A 23,433-nucleotide genomic window follows, 5' to 3' on the forward strand; every position below is an offset into this window, starting at 1 on the left:
AACGGGGCAGTAAAATGACAAGTATGCAAAATGTTAAAGAAACTAATGAGAAACATTTATCAAATATCCTAAAATGCTTAACCAAATCCTCTCAATGAAAACAACACAAAGCAACTGACAACTGTGTGAATGACACAGTGGTTTACATTCCAGCTCCATTTTTGACACCCTGTGTCTCCATTATGTATTACGTGTTGCTTTTAAAAGAACATATTATTACCCAGCGACGGCACGGTGGCGTAGTGGTTAGAGCTGTCGCCTCACAGCAAGAAGGTCCGGGTTCGAGCCCCGTGGCTGGCAAGGGCCTTTCTGTGTGGAGTTTGCATGTTCTCCCCGTGTCTGCGTGGGTTTCCTCCGGGTGCTCCGGTTTCCCCCACAGTCCAAAGACATGCAGGTTAGGTTAACTGGTGACTCTAAATTGACCGTAGGTGTGAATGTGAGTGTGAATGGTTGTTTGTGTCTATGTGTCAGCCCTGTGATGACCTGGCGACTTGTCCAGGGTGAACCCCGCCTCTCGCCCGTAGTCAGCTGGGATAGGCTCCAGCTTGCCTGCGACCCTGTAGAACAGGATAAAGCGGCTAGAGATAATGAGATGAGATGAGATTATTACCCAGCCCTGTGATGACCTGGCGACTTGTCCAGGGTGTACCCCGCTTTTCGCCCGTAGTCAGCTGGGATAGGCTCCAGCTTGCCTGCGACCCTGTAGAACAGGATAAAGTGGCTAGAGGAGATGAGATGAGTATTCTGTATGAAGACAAATAATTTACTACATAATGACTAAAACATAGAAAAGAAAGTAGATCCCTGATTCCAAAAACAGGACACTGTGTAAAATGTAAATGAAAACAGAATGCAGTGATTTGCAAATCCTTTTTGACCTACACCGATCAGCCATAAAATTAAAACCACTGACAGCTGAAGTGAATAACATTGATTATCTCATTACAATGGCACCTATCAAGGGGTGGTCTATATTAGACAGCAAGAGAACAGTCAGTTCTTGAAGTTGATGTGTTGGAAGCAGGAAAAATGGGCAAGCATAAGGATTTGAGCGACTTCGACAAGGGCCAAATTCTGATGGCGAGATGACTGGGTCTGAGCATCTCCAAAATGGCACATCCTGTGGGGTGTTCCCAGTATGCAGTGGTTAGTACCAAACAAAAGTAGTCCAAGGAAAGACAACCAGTGAACTGGCAACAGGGTCATGGGCGGCCAAGGCTCATTGATTCACATGCGGCACGAAGGCTAGCCCACGTGTTCCAATCCCACTAGAGTAGTAGCTACTGGAGCACAAACTTCTGAAAAAGTTAATGCTGGCTAAAACAGAAAGGTGTCAGCATTAACTGTTTCACCAGTTTAACTTGCACATCTGTGAAGGCACCATTAATGCTAAAGGTAAATACAGGTTGTGGAGCAATATATGCTGCTATCCAGATGATGTCTTTTTCAGGTACATCCCTGTTTATTCTCTCAAGACAATGCCAAGCCACATTCTGCACATGTCACAACTTCGTAGTAAAAGAGTGTGGGTGCTAAACTGGCCTGCCTGCCTCCCACTGAAAATGTGTGGTGCATTATGAAGCTCAAAATATGACAACAGAGACCCCGGACTGTTGAGCAACTGAAATTGTATATTAAGCAAGAATGGGAAAGAATTTCATTTTCAAAACTTAAATTAGTGTCCTCAGTTCACAAATGCTTACTGAGTGTTGTTAAAAGAAAAGGTGATGTAACACAGCATTAAATATGCCCGTCTGAACTTTTTTGGAACGTGTTCCAGGCATAAAATTCAGAATGAGTGTATTTTTACCAAAAACAATAAAGTTTATCAGTTTGAACATCAAATATCTTGTCTTTGTATTGTATTCAACTAAATATAGTTTGAAAACATTTTGCAAATCATTGCATTGTTTTTATTTACATGTTACAGTGTCCCAACTCTTTTGGAATCAGGGTTGTAAGAGCAGTCCAGTGGAAAACCAGAAGTTATGAAGTTAGACGCTATTTCCCCAAAGTGTTGTTTTAGATGATTACAAAATATTTTACTTATACTTCATCAAAAATAACTCTCTTGTCCTTGTAGTAGTCAGAGCGGGTGGGTGGAGCACAGAAGGACGGCAGGCCAGAACTGAGTTCCAAAAACTCTTTTTATTTGCACTTTTCAGTACTCACATACACTCTCCCAGCCACACACATACACACACACGTCATCTGGTGTGGGAGAGAGCCCTCCTCTACTCTCGCTCTCTCCTTAAATAGGGCGCGGTCACTGGGGAAGACACACAAACACACGTTAATTAACCTCAGGTGCACTGATTCTGCCACTTACCTTCCCTGACTCCGCCCTCCGGTCACAGACCGATGCTTGACCATGCCCCCGCTGCCACAATCCTATTTTTAAAAATTGAAAATGGTTTAACTGTATTAATTGTGCATCTGTACATTAAATATACCCACATTTTTCATTCACTCACTTTCGATAACCACTTAACCTGGTCATGGTCAGGGTGAATCCAGAGCCTTTCTTGGGAACACTGGGCATGAGGGCATGAACTTGCTTCACTTATTTTACACTTGTTACAGAATTAAAATAAAATGAAATCATTGTCATTCCACCGCTTCTTTAAGTTACAGTATATCATGTAGGAGGAAAGTAACTCCATATATTTAATGAACTTAAAATCCATGTGTGACTGAATAGCTGGATGAAGTTCCTTGTTGTCTAATAGAGATGATCTACATGTTTGCTTACCTGCTCCTCATCACTGAGGAAGAATTTCCATCTGATAAAATAGGCACTCTGCATTGGACTTATTCAGGATTTGGGGTATAGTCAGCTATTTGTTGGTACTCCTCTGGCCCAGAAGTTTGCCCCCCCAATTTTGGGGGTTTTGAAATTGTTCAGGGCAGCACGGTGGTGTAGTGGTTAGCGCTGTCGCCTCACAGCAAGAAGGTCCGGGTTCGAGCCCCATGGCCGGCGAGGGCCTTTCTGTGCGGAGGTTGCATGTTCTCCTCGTGTCCGCGTGGGTTTCCTCCGGGTGCTCTGGTTTCCCCCACAGTCCAAAGACATGCAGGTTACGTTAACTGGTGACTCTAAATTGACTGTAGGTGTGAACGTGAGTGTGAATGGGTGTCTGTCTGTGTCTATGTGTCAGCCCTGTGATGACCTGGCGACTTGTCCAGGGTGTACCCCGCCTTTCGCCTGTAGTAAGCTGGGATAGGCTCCAGCTTGCCTGCGACCCTGTAGAACAGGAAAAAGTGGCTAGAGATGATGAGATGAGATGAGACTATCCACCTGCTTATCCATTGTGGGTCACAGATGAGATGGAGACAATCCCAGCTGGCAGGAGGTGGGGTACACTCTGGACAGGCCGCCAGTCTCTCATGGGGCTGACACAGACTCACGTCTTGTCTTCTTCCGCTTATCCGGGGCCGGGTCGCGGAGGCAGCAGTCTGAGCATGGAAGCCCAAACTTCCCTTTCCCCAGACACCTCGGCCAGCTCCTTGGGAAGAACACCGAGGCGTTCCCAGGCCAGCCGAGAGACATAGTCCATCCAGCTTGTTCTGGGTCTTCCCTGGGGCCTCCTCCCAGGGGGACATGCCTGGAACACCTCCCCAGGGAGGTGTCCAGGAAGCATCCGAAAGAGATGCCCGAGCCACCTCAGCTGATTCCTCTCGATGTGGAGGAGCAGCGGCTCTACTCCGAGCTCCTCCCGAGTGACTCTGTATGTTCTGCCTGCATGAGTTTCCTCCTACAGTCCAAAGACATGGACTAGGTCAATTGGCCACTCGAAATTTCCCATGAACGTGAGTCTGTGCTTCAGGGTGAGAAGCACAGACCCACGTTCATGGGAAATTTCGAGCGGCCAATTGACCTAGTCCACGTCTTTGGACTGTAGGAGGAAACTCATGCAGGCAGAACATACAGACTCCACACAGAAAGCCCCAGTCGACCAGCAGGTTCGAACCCAGAATCTGCTTGCTATGAGGCAACAGTGTCTCACAGGTATTAACTGCACAACCCTGCTGCCCACTACCTTATATTAATACCTCAATATGACATCCAAACCATTTATTTAAAAATGTTTTGTGGATGGATGAGGCCAAAACAGAACTTTTTGGTTTAAATGAGAAGTGTTATGTTTGGAGAAAGGAAAACACTGCATTCCAGCATAAGAACCTTATCCCATCTGTGAAACATGGTGGTGGTAGGATCATTGAACTTGAGTGTAATCATTGAAATAAACTATGAAAACATTTGAAAGAGTCACAGTTTAGAGATACCTGTGGTCGAGCTTGTGTGAAAAAAAGTCTGCAAGAAATTTGCAAATTGTTTTTAAGGATATACAAACATATATTCAATATTTAGTTTCATCCACATATAGCACTGTCATGCTAACTTTTAGAGGAGATTTAAAATAATCAGCTGAGGACTAAAATACTTATCAGTTCTAAATAACTGTAGTACAACCCCAATTCCAAAAAAGTTGGGACAAAGTACAAACTGTAAATAAAAACGGAATGCAATGATGTGGAAGTTTCAAAAGTCCATATTTTATTCAGAATAGAACATAGATGACATATCAAATGTTTAAACTGAGAAAATGTATCATTTAAAGAGAAACATTAGGTGATTTTAAATTTCATGACAACAACACATCTCAAAAAAGTTGGGACAAGGCCATGTTTCCCACTGTGAGACATCCCCTTTTCTCTTTACAAGTCTGTAAGCGTCTGGGGACTGAGGAGACAAGCTGCTCAAGTTTAGGGATAGGAATGTTAACCCATTCTTGTCTAATGTAGGATTCTAGTTGCTCAACTGTCTTAGGTCTTTTTTGTCGTATCTTCCATTTTATGATGCGCCAAATGTTTTCTATGGGTGAAAGATCTGGACTGCAGGCTGGCCAGTTCAGTACCCGGACCCTTCTTCTACGCAGCCATGATGCTGTAATTGATGCAGTATGTGGTTTGGCATTGCCATGTTGGAAAATGCAAGGTCTTCCCTGAAAGAGACGTCGTCTGGATGGGAGCATATGTTGCTGTAGAACCTGGATATACCTTTCAGCATTGATGGTATCTTTCCAGATGTGTAAGCTCCTCATGCCACACGCACTAATGCAACCCCATACCATCAGAGATGCAGGCTTCTCAACTTGGGTCGTCCTTCTCCTCTTTAGTCCGAATGACACGGCGGCCCTGATTTCCATAAAGGACTTCAAATTTTGATTCGTCTGACCACAGAACAGTTTTCCACTTTGCCACAGTCCATTTTAAACGAGCCTTGGCCCAGAGAAGACGTCTGCACTATTGCATCATGTTTAGATACGCTTCTTCTTTGAACTATAGAGTTTTAGCTGGCAACGGCGGATGGCACGATGAATTGTGTTCACAGATAATGTTCTCTGGAAATATTCCTGAGCCCATTTTGTGATTTCCAATACAGAAGCATGCCTGTATGTGATGCAGTGCCATCTAAGGGCCCGAAGATCACGGGCACCCGGTATGGTTTTCCGGCCTTGACCCTTACGCACAGAGATTCTTCCAGATTCTCTGAATCTTTGGATGATATTATGCACTGTAGATGATGATATGTTCAAACTCTTTGCAGTTTTACACTGTCGAACTCCTTTCTGATATTGCTCCACTATTTGTCGGCGCAGAATTAGGGGGATTGGTGATCCTCTTCCCATCTTTACTTCTGAGAGCCGCTGCCACTCCAAGATGCTCTTTTTATACCCAGTCATGTTAATGACCTATTGCCAATTGACCTAATGAGTTGCAATTTGGTCCTCCAGCTGTTCCTTTTTTGTACCTTTAACTTTTCCAGCCTCTTATTGCCCCTGTCCCAACTTTTTTGAGATGTGTTGCTGTCATGAAATTTCAAATGAGCCAATATTTGGCATGAAATTTCAAAATGTCTCACTTTCGACATTTGATATGTTGTCTATGTTCTATTGTGAATACAATATCAGTTTTTGAGATCTGTAAATTATTGCATTCCGTTTTTATTTACAATTTGTACTTTGTCCCAACTTTTTTGCAATTGGGGTTGTATGTTCTGTACAATCTATATATGCCATTATATTTGTAATGAAAACTTTGTAAAAATGCTTATATTATCAAACAGAGAACAGTCCATATATATTAAGGTATTAACATATTTATCATTCGAGCTCATTCACTAGTAGCATTTAGCTCTGGGTGTTCTGCGTACAATAAACCGAGCTCAGTTGTTGATAAATGATTTGATGTGTTTATCGAACCTGGAAAATTGTAGTGTATTTTGGACACGAACGCTGACGATTTGTTTAAAAAAAAAAGTGAACTTGGTCCTAAATTAAAAAGAAAAGAAAAAAAGTCTTCATGTAGTCCGACCAAGTGTGAGCCAATGAGAGTTGAGTAATTTGCATGCGCGGACCATCATTCACGACGGTGCTTTGTAACACTAATTTTTAGTTTCATATCAAATGTATTACGTTTTCTTTTATATACTGTTGTATAAGTTTTATAATTATATTCTTGGTACATACACTGCATATTTTTTTAATAATCTACCCTCGTGGAAACAGTTTTTACTGTGTTGTGGTATATATAACTCTGGCGCGAGTTATTGAAGATGCCCGGATGAGCCTCGGTGGTCCGGGGTGCAGGCTTCAAACCTGTAGCTGCTTAGCGGCAGAGTGGTTCAATTCCACCTTTCGGGCGTGAAATCGCATTTTTAATTTAATCGTAATAAATCTGAGTGTAATATCGAATCTTTCTTCGGTTTGAATAAAATAGTCATGAGAGGATATCAGCAGTGTACTGTTGCACTAAAGTAGCTTCCCATAATTTCCTATAAATTCACTTCACCCGGATGAGAACCTTTCTCACAACCAATCACGATGGCTTGATTGTCTTACGTCACCGGAAGTGGATGAGTGTGCCCTTGATAGACATGTGTGTGCTCCAAACACTCGGGAAAAGCTAACGTAAGGTGTTTGACACGCACATATTCACTTTTGGCTGCTTTTTCTCAGGTATGTTATTACAAAGCGTAATTGTAGTCGATAAAAATCCGATTAAACAATTTAGCAGCGCTAATCTTTTGCCTGTCAGATATGAGTAGCACATGTTTACACTCAGAGTGTGACTGGCACAGTTTAGTTTCACATCTGGGCTTTAAACAGCTGTTTTTCTGCGTTAAGAAGTTAACCAGCATTCTATTACTGATGATTATATGCTGTCCATGTAATTACCACATCCCTGGAATATGATAACTAATGCTTTTTTTTCTGTGTACGCTTTTGTACATCCTCCTCCTCCTCCTCCTTCTCCCAATAGCAAGGGCACCGCTGATGGCATTTTACCAGTCCATCACTGGTGTGTCTCGGGCATTTAACCTTGGCAGAGCCCATCCCTCTCCAAGCTTGATCAATGGACACTTTAGAGTAGCCACTTCACCTAACTGCATGTGTTTGGGGGAAACCAGAGCAAACCCATGCAGACATGGGGAGAACATGCAAACTCTGCATAGACAGGCCCCCATCATCCACTGGGCTCAAACCCAGAACCTGCTTGCTGTGAGGCGACAGTGCTCACCACTACACCAACATCATCTCTCTACATGCACACACAAGCTGATAAGCTCAGTAAATGTCATGATGTAGGGGAAAGGGGGCATTAGGCTGAATATATATATATATATATATATATATATATATATATATATATATATATATATAGTGGCGCTTGAAAGTTTGTGAACCCTTTAGAATTTTCTATATTTCTGCATAAATATGACCTAAAACATCATCAGATTTTCACACAAGTCCTAAAAGTAGATAAAGAGAACCCAGTTAAACAAATGAGATAAAAATATTATACTCAGTCATTTATTTATTGAGAAAAATGATCCAATATTACATATCTGTGAGTGGCAAAAGTATGTGAACCTCTAGGATTAGCAGTTAATTTGAAGGTGAAATTAGAGTCAGGTGTTTTCAATCAATGGGACGACAATCAGGTGTGAGTGGGCACCCTGTTTTATTTAAAGAACAGGGATCTATCAAAGTCTGAGCTTCACAACACATGTTTGTGGAAGTGTATCATGGCACGAACAAAGGAGATTTCTGAGGACCTCAGAAAAAGCGTTGTTGATGCTCATCAGGCTGGAAAAGGTTACAAAACCATCTCTAAAGAGTTTGGACTCCACCAATCCACAGTCAGACAGATTGTGTACAAATGGAGGAAATTCAAGACCATTGTTACCCTCCCCAGGAGTGGTTGACCAACAAAGATCACTCCAAGAGCAAGGCGTGTAATAGTTGGCAAGGTCACAAAGGACCCCAGGGTAACTTCTAAGCAACTGAAGGCCTCTCTCACATTGGCTAATGTTAATGTTCATGAGTCCACCATCAGGAGAACACTGAACAACAATGGTGCGCATGGCAGGGTTGCAAGGAGAAATCCAGTGCTCTCCAAAAAGAACATTGCTGCTCATCTGGTTTGCTAAAGATCACATGGACAAGCCAGAAGGCTATTGGAAAAATGTTTTGTGGATGGATGAGACCAAAATAGAACTTTTTGGTTTAAATGAGGAGTGTTATGTTTGGAGAAAGGAAAACACTGCATTCCAGCATAAGAACCTTATCCCATCTGTGAAACATGGTGGTGGGAGTATCATGGTTTGGGCCTGTTTTGCTGCATCTGGGCCAGGGCAGCTTACCATCATTGATGGAACAATGGATTCTGAATTATACCAGCAAATTCTAAAGGAGGGCGGCACGGTGGTGTAGTGGTTAGCGCTGTCGCCTCACAGCAAGAAGGTCCTGGGTTCGAGCCCCGTGGCCGGCGAGGGCCTTTCTGTGTGGAGTTTGCATGTTCTCCCCGTGTCTGCGTGGGTTTCCTCCGGGTGCTCCGGTTTCCCCCACAGTCCAAGGACATGCAGGTTAGGTTAACTGGTGACTCTAAATTGACCGTAGGTGTGAATGTGAGTGTGAATGGTTGTCTGTGTCTATGTGTCAGCCCTGTAATGACCTGGCAACTTGTCCAGGGTGTACCCCGCCTTTCGCCCGTAGTCAGCTGGGATAGGCTCCAGCTTGCCTGCGACCCTGTAGAACAGGATAAAGCAGCTAGAGATAATGAGATGAGATGAATTCTAAAGGAAAATGTCAGGACATCTGTCCATGAACTGAATCTCAAGAAAAGGTGGGTCATGAAGCAAGACAATGACCCTAACCACACAAGTCATTCTACCAAAAATGGTTAAAGAAGAATAAAGTGAATGTTTTGGAATGGCCAAGTCAAAGTCCTGACCTTAATCCAATGGAAATGTTGTGGAAGGACCTGAAGCGAGCAGTTCATGTGAGGAAACCCACCAACATCCCAGAGTTGAAGCTGTTCTGTACGGAGGAATGGGCTAAAATTCCTCCAAGCCGGTGTGCAGGACTGATCAACAGTTACCAGAAATGTGTAGTTGCAATTATTGCTGTACAAGGGGGTCACACCAGATATTGAAAGCAAAGGTTCACATACTTTTGCCACGCACAGATATGTAATATTGGATCATTTTCCTCAATAAATAAATGACCAAGTATAATATTTTTGTCTCATTTGTTTAACTGGGTTCTCTGTATCTACTTTTAGGCCTTGTGTGAAAATCTGATGATGTTTTAGGTCATATTTATGCAGAAATATAGAAAATTCTAAAGGGTTCACAAACTTTCAAGCACCACTGTGTGTGTGTGGTTTTTTTTTTTTAATTGTATGGTATAAACGGTGTAAGTTTATTAACAGTGTAATAGAATAAACTTTTATAATTACAAATTAACTGGCATCAAATCCAATGATAAAAGTACAACAGTTTTCCAACAAGTCAACGCTTTTTTTTTTTTTTTTTTTAAAACAGTAGAACCTATTCCCTACAGGTGTGGGACAACAAGCCCCCAGCAGAAGAGTCCAACTTTCAGTTTCTATTTCATTTTACTGGGTTCGGTTATCATTTATTCCGATTGGCTCCTGAGCAACCTGCAATAATGTCTGGTGATAAATTTCATGCATTTTCAATGTTGCGGGGTCGAATACCCCACAGGACCTAATGCCCCCCTTTCCCCCTAGTCATAGATTTTTTTTTTTCCCTTGTCCCTGTTACCCCAGGCTTGCTCTTTAAGGAGCTAAATCTTGGTCCAGATTTCTGTAAAGCTGGCTTGTGACAATAGCTATTGTTAAAAACCTCTATGCAAATCAAATGTACAAAAAACATGTTAATGCATGAAAAACATTATTTGTTGCTCATCAGTAAAAGTGTGCCATCGTCTTAAACCTGTTGTGTTTTTCTGTTCAAAGCAAAATGCCGTTACACAAATACCCACCGCGCCTGTGGGAAGCCATGAAGTTAAAGAAAGGGATCTACACCCGTCTGCCGCAGCACTACCTGAAATCCCTTCAGGACACATCACCCCCAACTCCAGTGCATTGGAGACCTCTGGGGGTGAAATACAGAGCAAACCCGAAAACAGGCCACAGAGAGCGGGTTCAGGATATACCCATTCCCATTTATTACCCACCGGAATCGCAAGATGGCCTGTGGGGTGGAGAAGGCTGGATATGCGGCTACAGATACGCCAATAATGATAAAGTGAGTTTCTGAATAAAACTGTGTTATGACTATGGTGTTATGTACAGAACCCTGGGGACATATTCGAGTTTCTTTCTGAATTTGTGAATTTCATCTTGAACCTTATTTCCTTAAACAAAGCGTTAGTTGTCAGAGATCTTAATATTCCCTTTGATAACTCTGAAGATCCTCTGAAAACAGCGTTTGTGTCCATTCTAGATTCAGCAAGGGTTAATCAGAATGTCGTAGGACCGACCCATAACGGTGGTCGCACTCTCGATCTAATACTAACATTCGGGTTAAATATAGAAAATATAGGTCACACTTCCACAGTCTGAAGTTATCTCAGATCATTATCTCATCTCATTCAAAACATGTCTGAGTAATAATATATGCACCTCACCACGCTACTGTATTAAACATACATTCACGTCAACTACTGCACAGAGCTTTATAAATGATCTCCCAGAGTTATCACCTTTGATTGGGTCACTGTCAGCCCCTGCAGAACTTGATCAAGCAACTGAATGCTTAGAGTCAACATTCCGCCATACTTTAGATAATGTAGCTCCTCTAAAAAGAAAAATGATTAAAGAGAAAAAATTAGCACCCTGGTATAATGATGACACTCGCACTTTAAAACAGACCACTCGAAAATTAGAACGTACAGTTAGGTCCATAAATATTTGGACAGAGGCAACATTTTTCTAATTTTGGTTCTGTACATTACCACAATGAATTTTGAACAAAACAATTCAGATGCAGTTGAAGTTCAGACTTTCAGCTTTAATTCAGTGGGTTGAACAAAATGATTGCATAAAAATGTGAGGAACTAAAGCATTTTTTAAACACAATCCCTTCATTTCAGGGGCTCAAAAGTAATTGGACAAATTAAATAATTGTAAATAAAATGTTCATTTCTAATACTTGGTTGAAAACCCTTTGTTGGCAATGACTGCCTGAAGTCTTGAACTCATGGACATCACCAGACGCTGTGTTTCCTCCTTTTTAATGCTCTGCCAGGCCTTTACTGCAGCGGTTTTCAGTTGCTGTTTGTTTGTGGGCCTTTCTGTCTGAAGTTTAGTCTTTAACAAGTGAAATGCATGCTCAATTGGGTTGAGATCAGGTGACTGACTTGGCCATTCAAGAATATTCCACTTCTTTGCTTTAATAAACTCCTGAGTTGCTTTGGCTTTATGTTCTGGGTCATTGTCCATCTGTATTATGAAACGCCGACCAATCAGTTTGGCTGGATTTGAGCACACAGTATGTCTCTGAATACCTCAGAATTCATCCGGCTGCTTCTGTCCTGTGTCACATCATCAATAAACACTAGTGACCCAGTGCCACTGGCAGCCATGCATGCCCAAGCCATCACACTGCCTCCGCCGTGTTTTACAGATGATGTGGTATGCTTTGGATCATGAGCTGTACCACACCTTCACCATACTTTTTTCTTTCCATCATTCTGGTAGAGGTTGATCTTGGTTTCATCTGTCCAAAGAATGTTCTTCCAGAACTGTGCTGGCTTTTTTAGATGTCTTTTAGCAAAGTCCAATCTAGCCTTTTTATTCTTGAGGCTTATGAGTGGCTTGCACCGTGCAGTGAACCCTCTGTATTTACTTTCATGCAGTCTTCTCTTTATGGTAGATTTGGATATTGATACGCCTACCTCCTGGAGAGTGTTGTTCACTTGGTTGGCTGTTGTGAAGGGGTTTCTCTTCACCACGGAAATTATTCTGCAATCATCCACCACTGTTGTCGTCTGTGGGCGTCCAGGTCTTTTTGCATTGATGAGTTCACCAGTTCTTTCTTTCTTTCTTTCTTTCTTTCTTTCTTTCTTTCTTTCTTTCTTAGGATGTACCAAACTGTAGATTTTGCCACTCCAAATATTGTAGCAATTTCTCAGATGGGTTTTTTCTGTTTTCGCAGCTTAAGGATGGCTTGTTTCACCTGCATGGAGAGCTCCTTTGACCGCATGTTTTCTTCACAGCAAAATCTTCCAAATGCAAGCGCCACACCTCAAATCAACTCCAGGCCTTTTATCTGCTTAATTGAGAATGACATAACGAAGGAATTGCCCACACCTGCCCATGAAATAGCCTTTAAGTCAATTGTCCAATTACTTTTGGTCCCGGCGGCACGGTGGTGTAGTGGTTAGCGCTGTCGCCTCACAGCAAGAAGGTCCTGGGTTCGAGCCCCGGGGCCGGCGAGGGCCTTTCTGTGTGGAGTTTGCATGTTCTCCCCGTGTCCGCGTGGGTTTCCTCCGGGTGCTCCGGTTTCCCCCACAGTCCAAAGACATGCAGGTTAGGTTAACTGGTGACTCTAAATTGACCGTAGGTGTGAATGTGAGTGTGAATGGTTGTCTGTGTCTATGTGTCAGCCCTGTGATGACCTGGCGACTTGTCCAGGGTGTGCCCCGCCTTTCGCCCGTAGTCAGCTGGGATAGGCTCCAGCTTGCCTGCGACCCTGTAGAAGGATAAAGCGGCTAGAGATGATGAGATGAGATGAGACTTTTGGTCCCTTTAAAAACAGGGTGGCACATGTTAAGGAGCTGAAACTCCTAAACCCTTCATCCAATTTTAATGTGGATACCCTCAAATGAAAGCTGAAAGTCTGGACCCATGTCCATTATATAACTTGAATATGTTTCAGTAAACAGGTAAAAAACAAAACAAAATTTGTGTCAGTGTCCAAATATATATGGACCTAACTGTAAATGACATCAAACAAAATTGGTAGTGTTCAAATTAGTGTGGAAGGAGAGCTTCCTGAAGTATAGAAAAGCTCTTAGTGCTGCGAGATCAACATATCTCTCCTCCCTAATAGAAGATAACAAAAATAATCCTAGATTTCTATTTAATACTGTAGCAAAATTAACCAGGAATAAGTCCACTATAGACACATGCACACCTGTAGTATGTAGTAGCAACAACTTCATGAATTTTTTTAATGACAAAATTGAGAATATCCGACAAAAAATTCAAACTACTAATTTAAGGTCCGATAACTTGATAAGTAAACCTTTAGATAACAGTATAACTGTATCAGATCAGCAATTTGAATGTTTTACTCCCCTGAGAGAAATCAAACTAATTTCATTAATCTCGGCATCAAAAGCCTCAACTCGTACTAGATCCCTTACCTACACGTCTATTCAAACAGATAATACCTGAAGTAATTGAACCGCTTCTAAAAATAATAAATTCTTCTTTTACGATTGGCTATGTATCCAAATCCTTTAAATTAGCAGTTATCAAACCCCTGATTAAAAGACCTGACCTTGACCCCTGTCAGCTGTCCAATTATCGGCCAATATCAAACCTCCCCTTTATCTCCAAGATCCTTGAAAAAGCTGTGGCACAGCAGTTATGCTCATATTTACATAGGAATAACATCCATGACATGTATCAGTCAGGATTTAGACCTCATCATAGCACAGAGACAGCACTGGTTAAAGTAGTAAACGACCTACTGTTGGCGTCTGATCAGGGCTGTGTCTCGCTGCTTGTGTTGCTTGACCTTAGTGCAGCATTTGATACCATTGATCATTCCATTCTTCTGGATAGACTAGAAAATGTTGTGGGAGTTAAGGGAACGGCCCTCTCCTGGCTCAGCTCTTATTTAACTGATCGCTATCAGTATGTTGATATAAATGGTGATTTTTCTAGACATACTGAGGTAAAGGTTGGTGTTCCGCAAGGTTCTGTCTTGGGTCCACTGCTTTTTTCTTTATACATGTTACCTCTGGGTGATATTATTCGTAAACATTGTATTAGTTTCCACTGTTATGCTGATGACACACAGTTGTATGTCTCTGCAAAACCTGAAGAGAGACACCAGCTTAATAGAATTGAGGAATGTGTGAAGGACATTAGACACTGGTTGCTTATTAACTTCCTTCTGCTTAACTCTGACAAGACTGAAGTACTTGTACTCGGACCACATGCAGCTAGAAGTAAGTTTTCTGATTACACAGTAACTCTGGATGGCCTTTCTGTTTCTTCACGTGCAGCAGTAAAAGACCTCGGGGTGATTATTGACCCCAGTCTTTCATTTGAAACTCACATTGATAACATTATCCGAATGGCTTTCTTTCATCTCAGAAATATTGCTAAGATAAGAAATTTAATGTCACTACATAATGCAAAAAAGTAGTTCATGCTTTCTGTCTTGTGGAGGACGGCCTCATATGGACAGTCTAAAGATACACTTAGAAGACGGCTCTGGACACTTACGCTTTTGTTACGATGGTTTAGATCTACAATCACCACGATAACTTTAGGACTGCAGTTGTCATGAACAGTTTTGCACTCAAGTTTCCATAAATGAACAGTTTATAACGTCAACAAAACAGACCTCATGTTGAAACTATAATGAATTTCCTGGTTATTTATAATCACGCTGTCTGTTATCACCCAGATGAGGATGGGTTCCCTTTAGAGTCTGGTTCCTCTCGAGGTTTCTTCCTCGTGTCGTCTGAGGGAGTTTTCCCTTGCCACCGTCACCTCAGGCTTAATCATTAGGTATTAATTTATTAGTTCATATATTTAAAACCTTTATTTTTCTTTAAAGCTGCTTTGCGACAATGTTTCCTATTAAAATCACTATACAAATAAATTGACTTGACTTATGATGACGTTGAACTCCAGGATCGTCTGACTCCCGTTTTGAGCGGACATATCTGTAAGGGTTGCACAGAATAATACTGCAAGATCATGGCCTGAACCTGGAATTAAAAGCTGAGATTGATTTTTAAACTTGCAATTACAAATCAGGCTTTGTCCTGGGAGTTTTATATCTGATCACCCTTCTAAAAGTAAGAACTGTAAAGTAGGAAACCAAACTGCAATAGCAATAATGTGCTCTGTAACGCTCATCATGCTGCAGTTTGAATAACCAATGAGGCGGATGTGACGTCACGTCAAACCCAGCAATAGGGTTTGGCGTGATGTCACATCCGCCTCATTAGTTATTCAGAACTTTAGCTGGTGGTCTACCAAAGCTCAGTTGACAAAGCGTTTGTGCGGAGAAGGTGCATTGCTCGCGTGAAAAATGCCTTACACTTGCGTTGTTTTAAGTTGTTCGAATCGACCAAACCGTGAAGCTGATAAAAGTTTCTTCAGGGTTCCCCGTGAACAAACACAGGATTTCACAAAAAAACTTCGTTGTAAAGACGCGAATGAAAAGCTTTAAAAAAAAAAACATATGGTACTTACACGGGCAAAAACGATACAGGATTTATTCGGCAGCGACTTGATCCCGAGGTGCTTTACCCAGCCACATACAAAAAAGTTGTAAGCCTCCATACTCTTCCACGCTTTCATCTGTTTTGCGGTGTAGAATGACGTCTGCAACACCAGATAGTTGGAGATGTCGGGGAACTCGGCTGAAGGGTAGTTGTCGAGATCGTAAGACAAATCCTTCTTTCCCAGGCTGTACGGGTCGATTCCATTGCACATGGCAATCTCCTGAATATATCTAAAGCCAGCAGCGGCTTCTAGATTACGAGCGTACTCTGATAACTTATCGCTAGTTGTTTGCACTACGGCAGCCGTTTAGACCACCAGCTATTTCACTTCCGGTAAAACTTTCCGCTAAGAAAAGACACGTGACTGAAACCCAGCAATAGCCACCATGCTGAAAAAGATTATAGCTCTTTAAAAGTTATTACTATTGCTATTTATTTGCTGTATCTAAAGTGCGTGTCTGATCTTTGGTTTTGTCCCGTTTGCCTGCAGCTCTCTGCAAGAGTGAAGAAGACATGGAAGCCTCAGCTCTTCAAGAAGGAGCTGTACAGTGAAATCCTTGACCAAAAGTTCACCACCACAGTCACAGCTCACACACTGGATCTTATCGATGCTGCTTACGGCTTTGACTTCTACATTCTAAAAGTAACAGCTGATTACTTTTTCATAACTTTAATATCATATGATTTTATCTGGGTTACGAGTCATTTCGAGATCTGGGGGATCAGAGTTACAAACCTGTAAAGCACTGTAATCTCCCTGAATCAATTAATCAGTTCCTCTCACTGAAAACGTGGAAAACATTTACAGCTAAGAGTTTCCTTCTCCTGCAACTCTCCATACTGAGGCTTTGAGGCTAAATATTGATTGGCCGTGGTGGCTGGATAGTCATCCTGGATGATGATTAGCTAGCTGATAGAGCCTTGAAAAAAAGTTTTTCCAAGAACTTTCTTTTTGAATATTACAAGAAAAACATTGCAACAGGTAAAGATAACGCCACAGGAGGTGAAAGTGTCCCCAGTGATACCGGAGTGCCAAATAGAACCTTATAACACCTAGATCATGTTATCTTTTGTTAATTTTAGTGAATCAATTGTATGAATAGGCTAAAAGCTACTGGAAATCACTTCACCCTTCTGTAAAGTCAATTTTTATATCAGACACCAAAGCAGGACTTAAACTCCAAGTTTGGCATGGACCTGAAACGCGCCATGCTCCTGCGGTTAGCACGCAAAGACACTGAGCTCTACCCAGACGATCCGGCTCGGCGGGAGAAGATCTACGACAAATACAAGGTGCGCAGTTCACAAAGTCTCCATTTATGATTAATATGCATGTCAGAATTCTGTTGGATGTGATGTAATCGGGTCGCTGACACTTCACTGTGTCCCTGTGTCTGTTGGCTTGCGTGTGGTGGTGAGACAGCAGTTTGAGGTTCCTGCTGAGGAGGCGGAGTGGGTTGGACTGAGTTTGGAGGAAGCTGTCGAGAAACGGAGACTCCTTGAGCACAAGGTGATGTGATTGGGATTGTGAATAAGAACATGAATGCTCATGTCTCAACCATATCCTACACTAGACCCACTTCTGTAAAACGTCTCTGAGCATCTGTACAGTCCACATCGAGCCCTCGATCACAATAACCAGAGCTGGATGGGATGCAGGAGTTCAAAACATAAATGTTAATTGCTGAATACTGTAGCCTGGCAAGCCAGACTAAATGTGAATATTTAGTCTGGCCTCGATCCATAGATATTTCTGACGGGTGTAGGAGGAACAACCTGCTGTCTTTCAAACTGTCTCTGTGCGTATAGGCCAACGCTCTGACCAATCAGCGCAACAGTGACTGTGACGTAGTCAGAGCGCGCAGTGGGGGAGACCTTGAAATAAATAATTTTTCAAAATGTGTATTAATTAATAAACAGGTTGTAGATATTAAGAAGTTTGAAGATAATGACCACAAGTTTGGAGTCTGTACCACATACTTAACATACACTCTTATTTTTTTCAAGTGTTTTTCAAGGGTTTGCTTAAACTGTTTGAGAGTTTTTATTTTTATTTAGTGGTGTTTGGTGAAATAATTTCCCTTAAATTTAAAATAACGGGAAAATAAGAAACAATCAAAAAGTAATGTTTCAAAGCTGTTTGTTAATTCTTCGTACTGCACAAACTAGCCCCATCCTTTTGGCTACGAGCGGAGCCAGCTGGTAGATCAGACTTTTGCCATAGCCGGTCGGCAAAACAGCGAAAACGTCCTTCTTGAAAAGGAATGAGCGGAGAGCCTCTTCCTGCTCATGTTTCAATGAAAACTCCAAGTCTAATTCTTCTAAAACTGATTCCAAAGCGGAGTCAAACGCGCGCTGTTCACTAGCCGTAGCCATCTTTCCTGCTGTGCTTTCTCCAGCGTTGCGCAGCTTTGTCGTCACTCCTGCAAAAGCCCGCCCAAAGAATCCAAACAAAAACCTTGCATTGTGATTGGCGGGCACGATTTGATGCCCGGGGTGTTTTTGTTTATATGGTGCGAGGCTAGACCCACTCGCAGGCAAAAATATTTTTGGCCGCTAGGCGGGTGGGTCTAGTTTACTTGGCTATGAATACTGAATACACGGTCCTAAACGTGTTAAAGTATCATTTATTATTATTATTATTATTATTATTATTAATAATAATAATATATGGACACAAGTGCTTTACTGGGAAATACGCCACTTGTATTTTTCATACGAACTGCATTCAGGACTTCAAGTAACATATTTACCAATATCTTCACTCGTGAGGAAATCGATTAATTGTTTTGATAAATTTGGGGACTTTTTGTTTGTGAATGTGTCGATATAATAAAAAGAAAATGACACATTGGTGTGATATGAGGTTTATCTTCTCGTTTCGAAAAACTCGCATTTTTCATGCAAAATACATAGTGGATCTGAGTGACACATATTCCAGTATCTTCACTCGTGAGGATATCGATGATGTCACTCCCAGTGTTTCCCCGCTGACTAGACACTCGTTGTCAAAATGGCGAACTGGTTCAAAACTCAAATTCTTTCGATTAACTTGCGTATATACATATTTTGTGGATGTGTCCATCTACTAAAAAGAACATTACATGGTGGTGCGAAGATATGAGGTTTATCTTCTCGCATTGAAAAATATTTCACTTGTTCAATGTGCTCACTTGTGAAATATGTTCACCACTCGAAGATACACTTTATATCTTTGTGTCACATCCTCTCGATACATAATGTGTTAAAGTAACATATTGCTTTAAATCCATGATTGTCGTGGCCATTCGTCAGAGTTGGCCATGCTGTCTGGGTGAGAGGGATGGCATTCTCTCCCTCCCCTCTTCCCTGGCAATCACAGGTGATTGCGAGCTCGCGTATGCAGAAGAGGGTTGATAGCGCTGAGCGTGTTACGCTGCCCTGGGAAGCTGCATGAGCAGCAGTTTGAAAAGATGTGCTTGGTTTGTGTCATGTGTCTCGGAGGAAGCACATATTAGCCTTCAACTGGGTTATGACAGAGGTGAGCTGGATGGTGGCTGGGGAGAAATTGTGGGGCGGAAAAACCCAGCCCAAATGCCCCACAGTCCGCCATGATTTTGTAGATCACGTGCCAGTTACTGCTGCCCTGGAGAGCAAAAAGAGGAAGATGTGCACGTGCTAGGGGAAGATGTAGTTAATAAACAAACGCTGATGGTGTTTCTTTTAAAGACTGTACGTTTTTGTTGACTTGGTGTGAATATATTTGAATACAGCCTTTTTTTATTTAAACGTATTGTGGACTGAACACTGATACTGTATTTTTGTATTCTGAATCTGTAGCCTACGAGTATTACTATTATGATTTTGTCACAGCTCAACCCTTATAATAATAACCACATACAAGAAAAACAGGAAGCCAGATACCAAGTCAACAAACGGTATTGTACTGCATGTTGTGTAAAATGAAACTGCATTATTGCTAATGAGCTCACTTGGGCTTAGAGGTTCGTGACGTTCCTGACCCTCAGTTGAATAACTTTGTTCAGCTGTTTGGTTTGAGGTATCACCATTACACTATTTGTTCAGATCAGTTATTCCGAATAGATGATGATTGTTTAGTCAGGAAATCGAAGACACCCAGGGTAATGTTTTCTTTGCTTAACCCATCATTCTTTACTGTCACGCAGGATCCTGAGCCCCTTTACAAGAGCTGTGTGGAGAACTTGGTGAAGGAACTGGCCATGCAGAAACTCGCTGAACCACAGGTTGTGGAAAAGAAAGACTGATGGCATCGTCAGTGATGTGAGCTTAAATAAAGTTATATTTATTGGGGTTTTGTTTTCTCTACTTACTTTTGTACTGATGCCATTTAAGATCTACCAATATTCTGTAAATATCTACCTTCTAGTCAAGCAATAAATGAAATCATCATCTGATGTACATTTGTCAGACCAAATATGTCGTCTTTTTTTTTAGTTTTAGTTGGATAGATCACTGTTGTTTCTACCAGCAGATGGCAGGGACTCGACTGTTCATACTAGGCCCAGTTCTCAAACCACAACACACACCCCAAAAAAAAGCCATCTAACCCCAGTTTTTTCACAAACCCAGCTGCTGAACTTGAAGAGTATTGACTGCGAGTCTATAGCTCAAGTACAGCTTTTAAAACAAATCACTTGTATTATGCGCATATTGTCCTGTAATCAGTATTTATATACTGTATCACGGTAAAAGGTTAGGCAGTTAATATCACGTGTTTTATTACATGTCTTAAGATTATACCCTTTTTTTTAAAGCCCAAAGACAGTAAATTTGAAAACAACTTTAGACAAGAAGACAGTCATCTATATCCCCCGCCCTATATACCAAGTTTCAAGGTATTATTTGTCACGTTTTTCAAGTTGTGCTGCAGGAAACCAACCCGACCTCTTTACACTGACCTCAGCAGCCCATGGCATAAACCCACTGGACCTTTGGTCCAGGTGAGCTAAAAATTACAGTTTCTCACATTTCTTAGTATCAAAAGGCACATATACATTACTTAATCAACACATGTACCAACTTTCAAGACCAAACCACTCATAGTTTTCAAGTTCTGCGCCGGAAACAAAACCGACCCCACAGACTAACCTCAGAGACTAAGTCTGAAATTGTTTCCATGGAAACATGAAAATTTAAAATTTCTCAAATTTCTTAGTATGAAAAGGCACATCTACAGCACCTTGTTAACATGTACACCAAGTTTCAAATCCGTATCATCAATAGTTTTGGATATCATATTGTTTAGAAATAGAACTTCCCACTCGGATCTATAAACATGTCTGTGCTGATAATACAATGTGCCTAAAGCTTAAAGTTCACGTACTGAAAGCCCACGCAGATAAGATGGCACTTTCATAAGCAGTGATAATCATAGAAGATGTGACATGTAACTACCACACTGAATAGAAGTGGCATAAATAAATAAATAAATACCACAGATTGACAGGTTGTGCAATGCTGGAGTTTCCCCCACTCACATTGGCCTGAGCTTCCTTTTAGAGTTTGGCATGACAACATGATGGAATCTGACCTTGCAGCATTTCTTAGTCCTTTAATTTGAATGCAGTAAAAAAAGGGGAAGGTCAGTGAACCTTTTAACCCTGACTATTTCCTTTCCGTGTGTATGTGAATGACTGATGAATAATTACCCTGTGATTTATAGCCTGCTTCTATTGAAATAATTGCTCATGACAATTTAAAGGAAGATATTGCTCTGAGCTATTTTTCTCCAGAATGAGGATATAATGAAATTTCATAACTGCTGGTCTAGTCCACGTTTAAAAATAGCCAGTACTTTTCAAAAACCAAAGGATCTAAACCATGCCAGCGGGTGGCTCAGGGGTTAAGGCTCTAGGCTACTGATCAGAAGGTAGGGGGTGAAGGCCCAGCACCATCAGGCTGCCACTGTTTGGGCCTTGAGCAAGGGCTTCAACCCTCTCTGCTCCAGGGATGCTGCATCATGGCTGATCCTACATGCGGACCTCAGCTTCCTGAGATGGTTATCTGAGATATCCAAAGAAAAGAATTTCACTCTGCTGTAATGTGACAAAGAAAGCCTTCTTCATCTTCTAATACAAAATACAGACATATACAGTACAATATTTTCCAAGGAGAAGCAATAGTGCATTTTGGTCATAGTTTACAAACAGAATTATTTATACAGACGTATACAAGTTAATCCTTCACTGTTAACAATTTGCTGTGTCATTCATTACGTTTTTAATTTACAACCCCAATTCCAAAAAAGTTGGGACAAAGTACAAATTGTAAATAAAAACAGAATGCAATAATTTACAAATCTCAAAAACTGATAATGTATTCACAATAGAACATAGACAACATATCAAATGTCGAAAGTGAGACATTTTGAAATTTCATGCCAAATATTGGCTCATTTGAAAATGTTCTCCCCGTGTCCGCGTGGGTTTCCTCCGGGTGCTCCGGTTTCCCCCACAGTCCAAAGACATGCAGTTAGGTTAACTGGTGACTCTAAATTGAGCGTAGGTGTGAATGTGAGTGTGAATGGTTGTCTGTGTCTATGTGTCAGCCCTGTGATGACCTGGCGACTTGTCCAGGGTGTACCCCGCCTTTCGCCCGTAGTCAGCTGGGATAGGCTCCAGCTTGCCTGCGACCCTGTAGAACAGGATAAAGCAGCTACAGATAATGAGATGAGATTATCTGTGAACACAATTCGCCGTGCCATCCGCCGTTGCCAGCTAAAACTCTATTGTTCAAAGAAGAAGCCGTATCTAAACACGATCCAGAAGCGCAGACGTCTTCTCTGGGCCAAGGCTCATTTAAAATGGACTGTGGCAAAGTGGAAAACTGTTCTGTGGTCAGACGAATCAAAATTTGAAGTTCTTTATGGAAATCAGGGACGCCGTGTCATTCGGACTAAAGAGGAGAAGGACGACCCAAGTTGTCATCAGCGCTCAGTTCAGAAGCCTGCATCTCTGATGGTATGGGGTTGCATTAGTGCGTGTGGCTTACACATCTGGAAAGACACCATCAATGCTGAAAGGTATATCCAGGTTCTAGAGCAACATATGCTCCCATCCAGACGACGTCTCTTTCAGGGAAGACCTTGCATTTTCCAACATGACAATGCCAAACCACATACTGCATCAATTACAGCATCATGGCTGCGTAGAAGAAGGGTCCGGGTACTGAACTGGCCAGCCTGCAGTCCAGATCTTTCACCCATAGAAAACATTTGGCGCATCATAAAACGGAAGATACGACAAAAAAGACCTAAGACAGTTGAGCAACTAGAATCCTACATTAGACAAGAATGGGTTAACATTCCTATCCCTAAACTTGAGCAACTTGTCTCCTCAGTCCCCAGACGTTTACAGACTGTTGTAAAGAGAAAAGGGGATGTCTCACAGTGGGAAACATGGCCTTGTCCCAACTTTTTTGAGATGTGTTGTCATGAAATTTAAAATCACCTAATTTTTCTCTTTAAATGATACATTTTCTCAGTTTAAACATTTGATATGTCATCTATGTTCTATTCTGAATAAAATATGGACTTTTGAAACTTCCACATCATTGCATTCCGTTT

General features: G+C 41.7%; 1 protein-coding gene and 1 non-coding gene across 3 annotated transcripts; both read left to right on the forward strand.

The window, feature by feature from the left end:
* The first annotated feature begins 6,618 nt into the window (after positions 1 to 6,618).
* Positions 6,619 to 6,705, forward strand: trnastop-uca (transfer RNA opal suppressor (anticodon UCA)). The gene has a single exon. It is a non-coding gene; the product is annotated as a tRNA-Sec (tRNA).
* A 183-nt stretch (positions 6,706 to 6,888) lies between these two features.
* On the forward strand, positions 6,889 to 20,267 carry mrpl28 (mitochondrial ribosomal protein L28). Of its 2 annotated transcripts, XM_060943667.1 has the most exons (7): positions 6,889 to 7,019; positions 7,324 to 7,562; positions 10,327 to 10,618; positions 16,339 to 16,491; positions 17,007 to 17,141; positions 17,272 to 17,358; positions 20,015 to 20,267. In XM_060943667.1, exons 2-7 carry the CDS (start codon positions 7,489 to 7,491, stop codon positions 20,111 to 20,113), a joined length of 840 nt encoding a protein of 279 aa, XP_060799650.1. In that variant the 5' UTR covers positions 6,889 to 7,019; positions 7,324 to 7,488; the 3' UTR covers positions 20,114 to 20,267. The 2 variants fall into 2 exon arrangements, with proteins under 2 accessions (XP_060799650.1, XP_060799651.1); XM_060943668.1 differs by lacking the exon at positions 7,324 to 7,562.
* Positions 20,268 to 23,433: the final 3,166 nt, after the last annotated feature.

This window comes from Neoarius graeffei, chromosome 17 (assembly GCF_027579695.1).
Source record: "Neoarius graeffei isolate fNeoGra1 chromosome 17, fNeoGra1.pri, whole genome shotgun sequence".
NCBI lineage: Eukaryota > Metazoa > Chordata > Actinopteri > Siluriformes > Ariidae > Neoarius > Neoarius graeffei.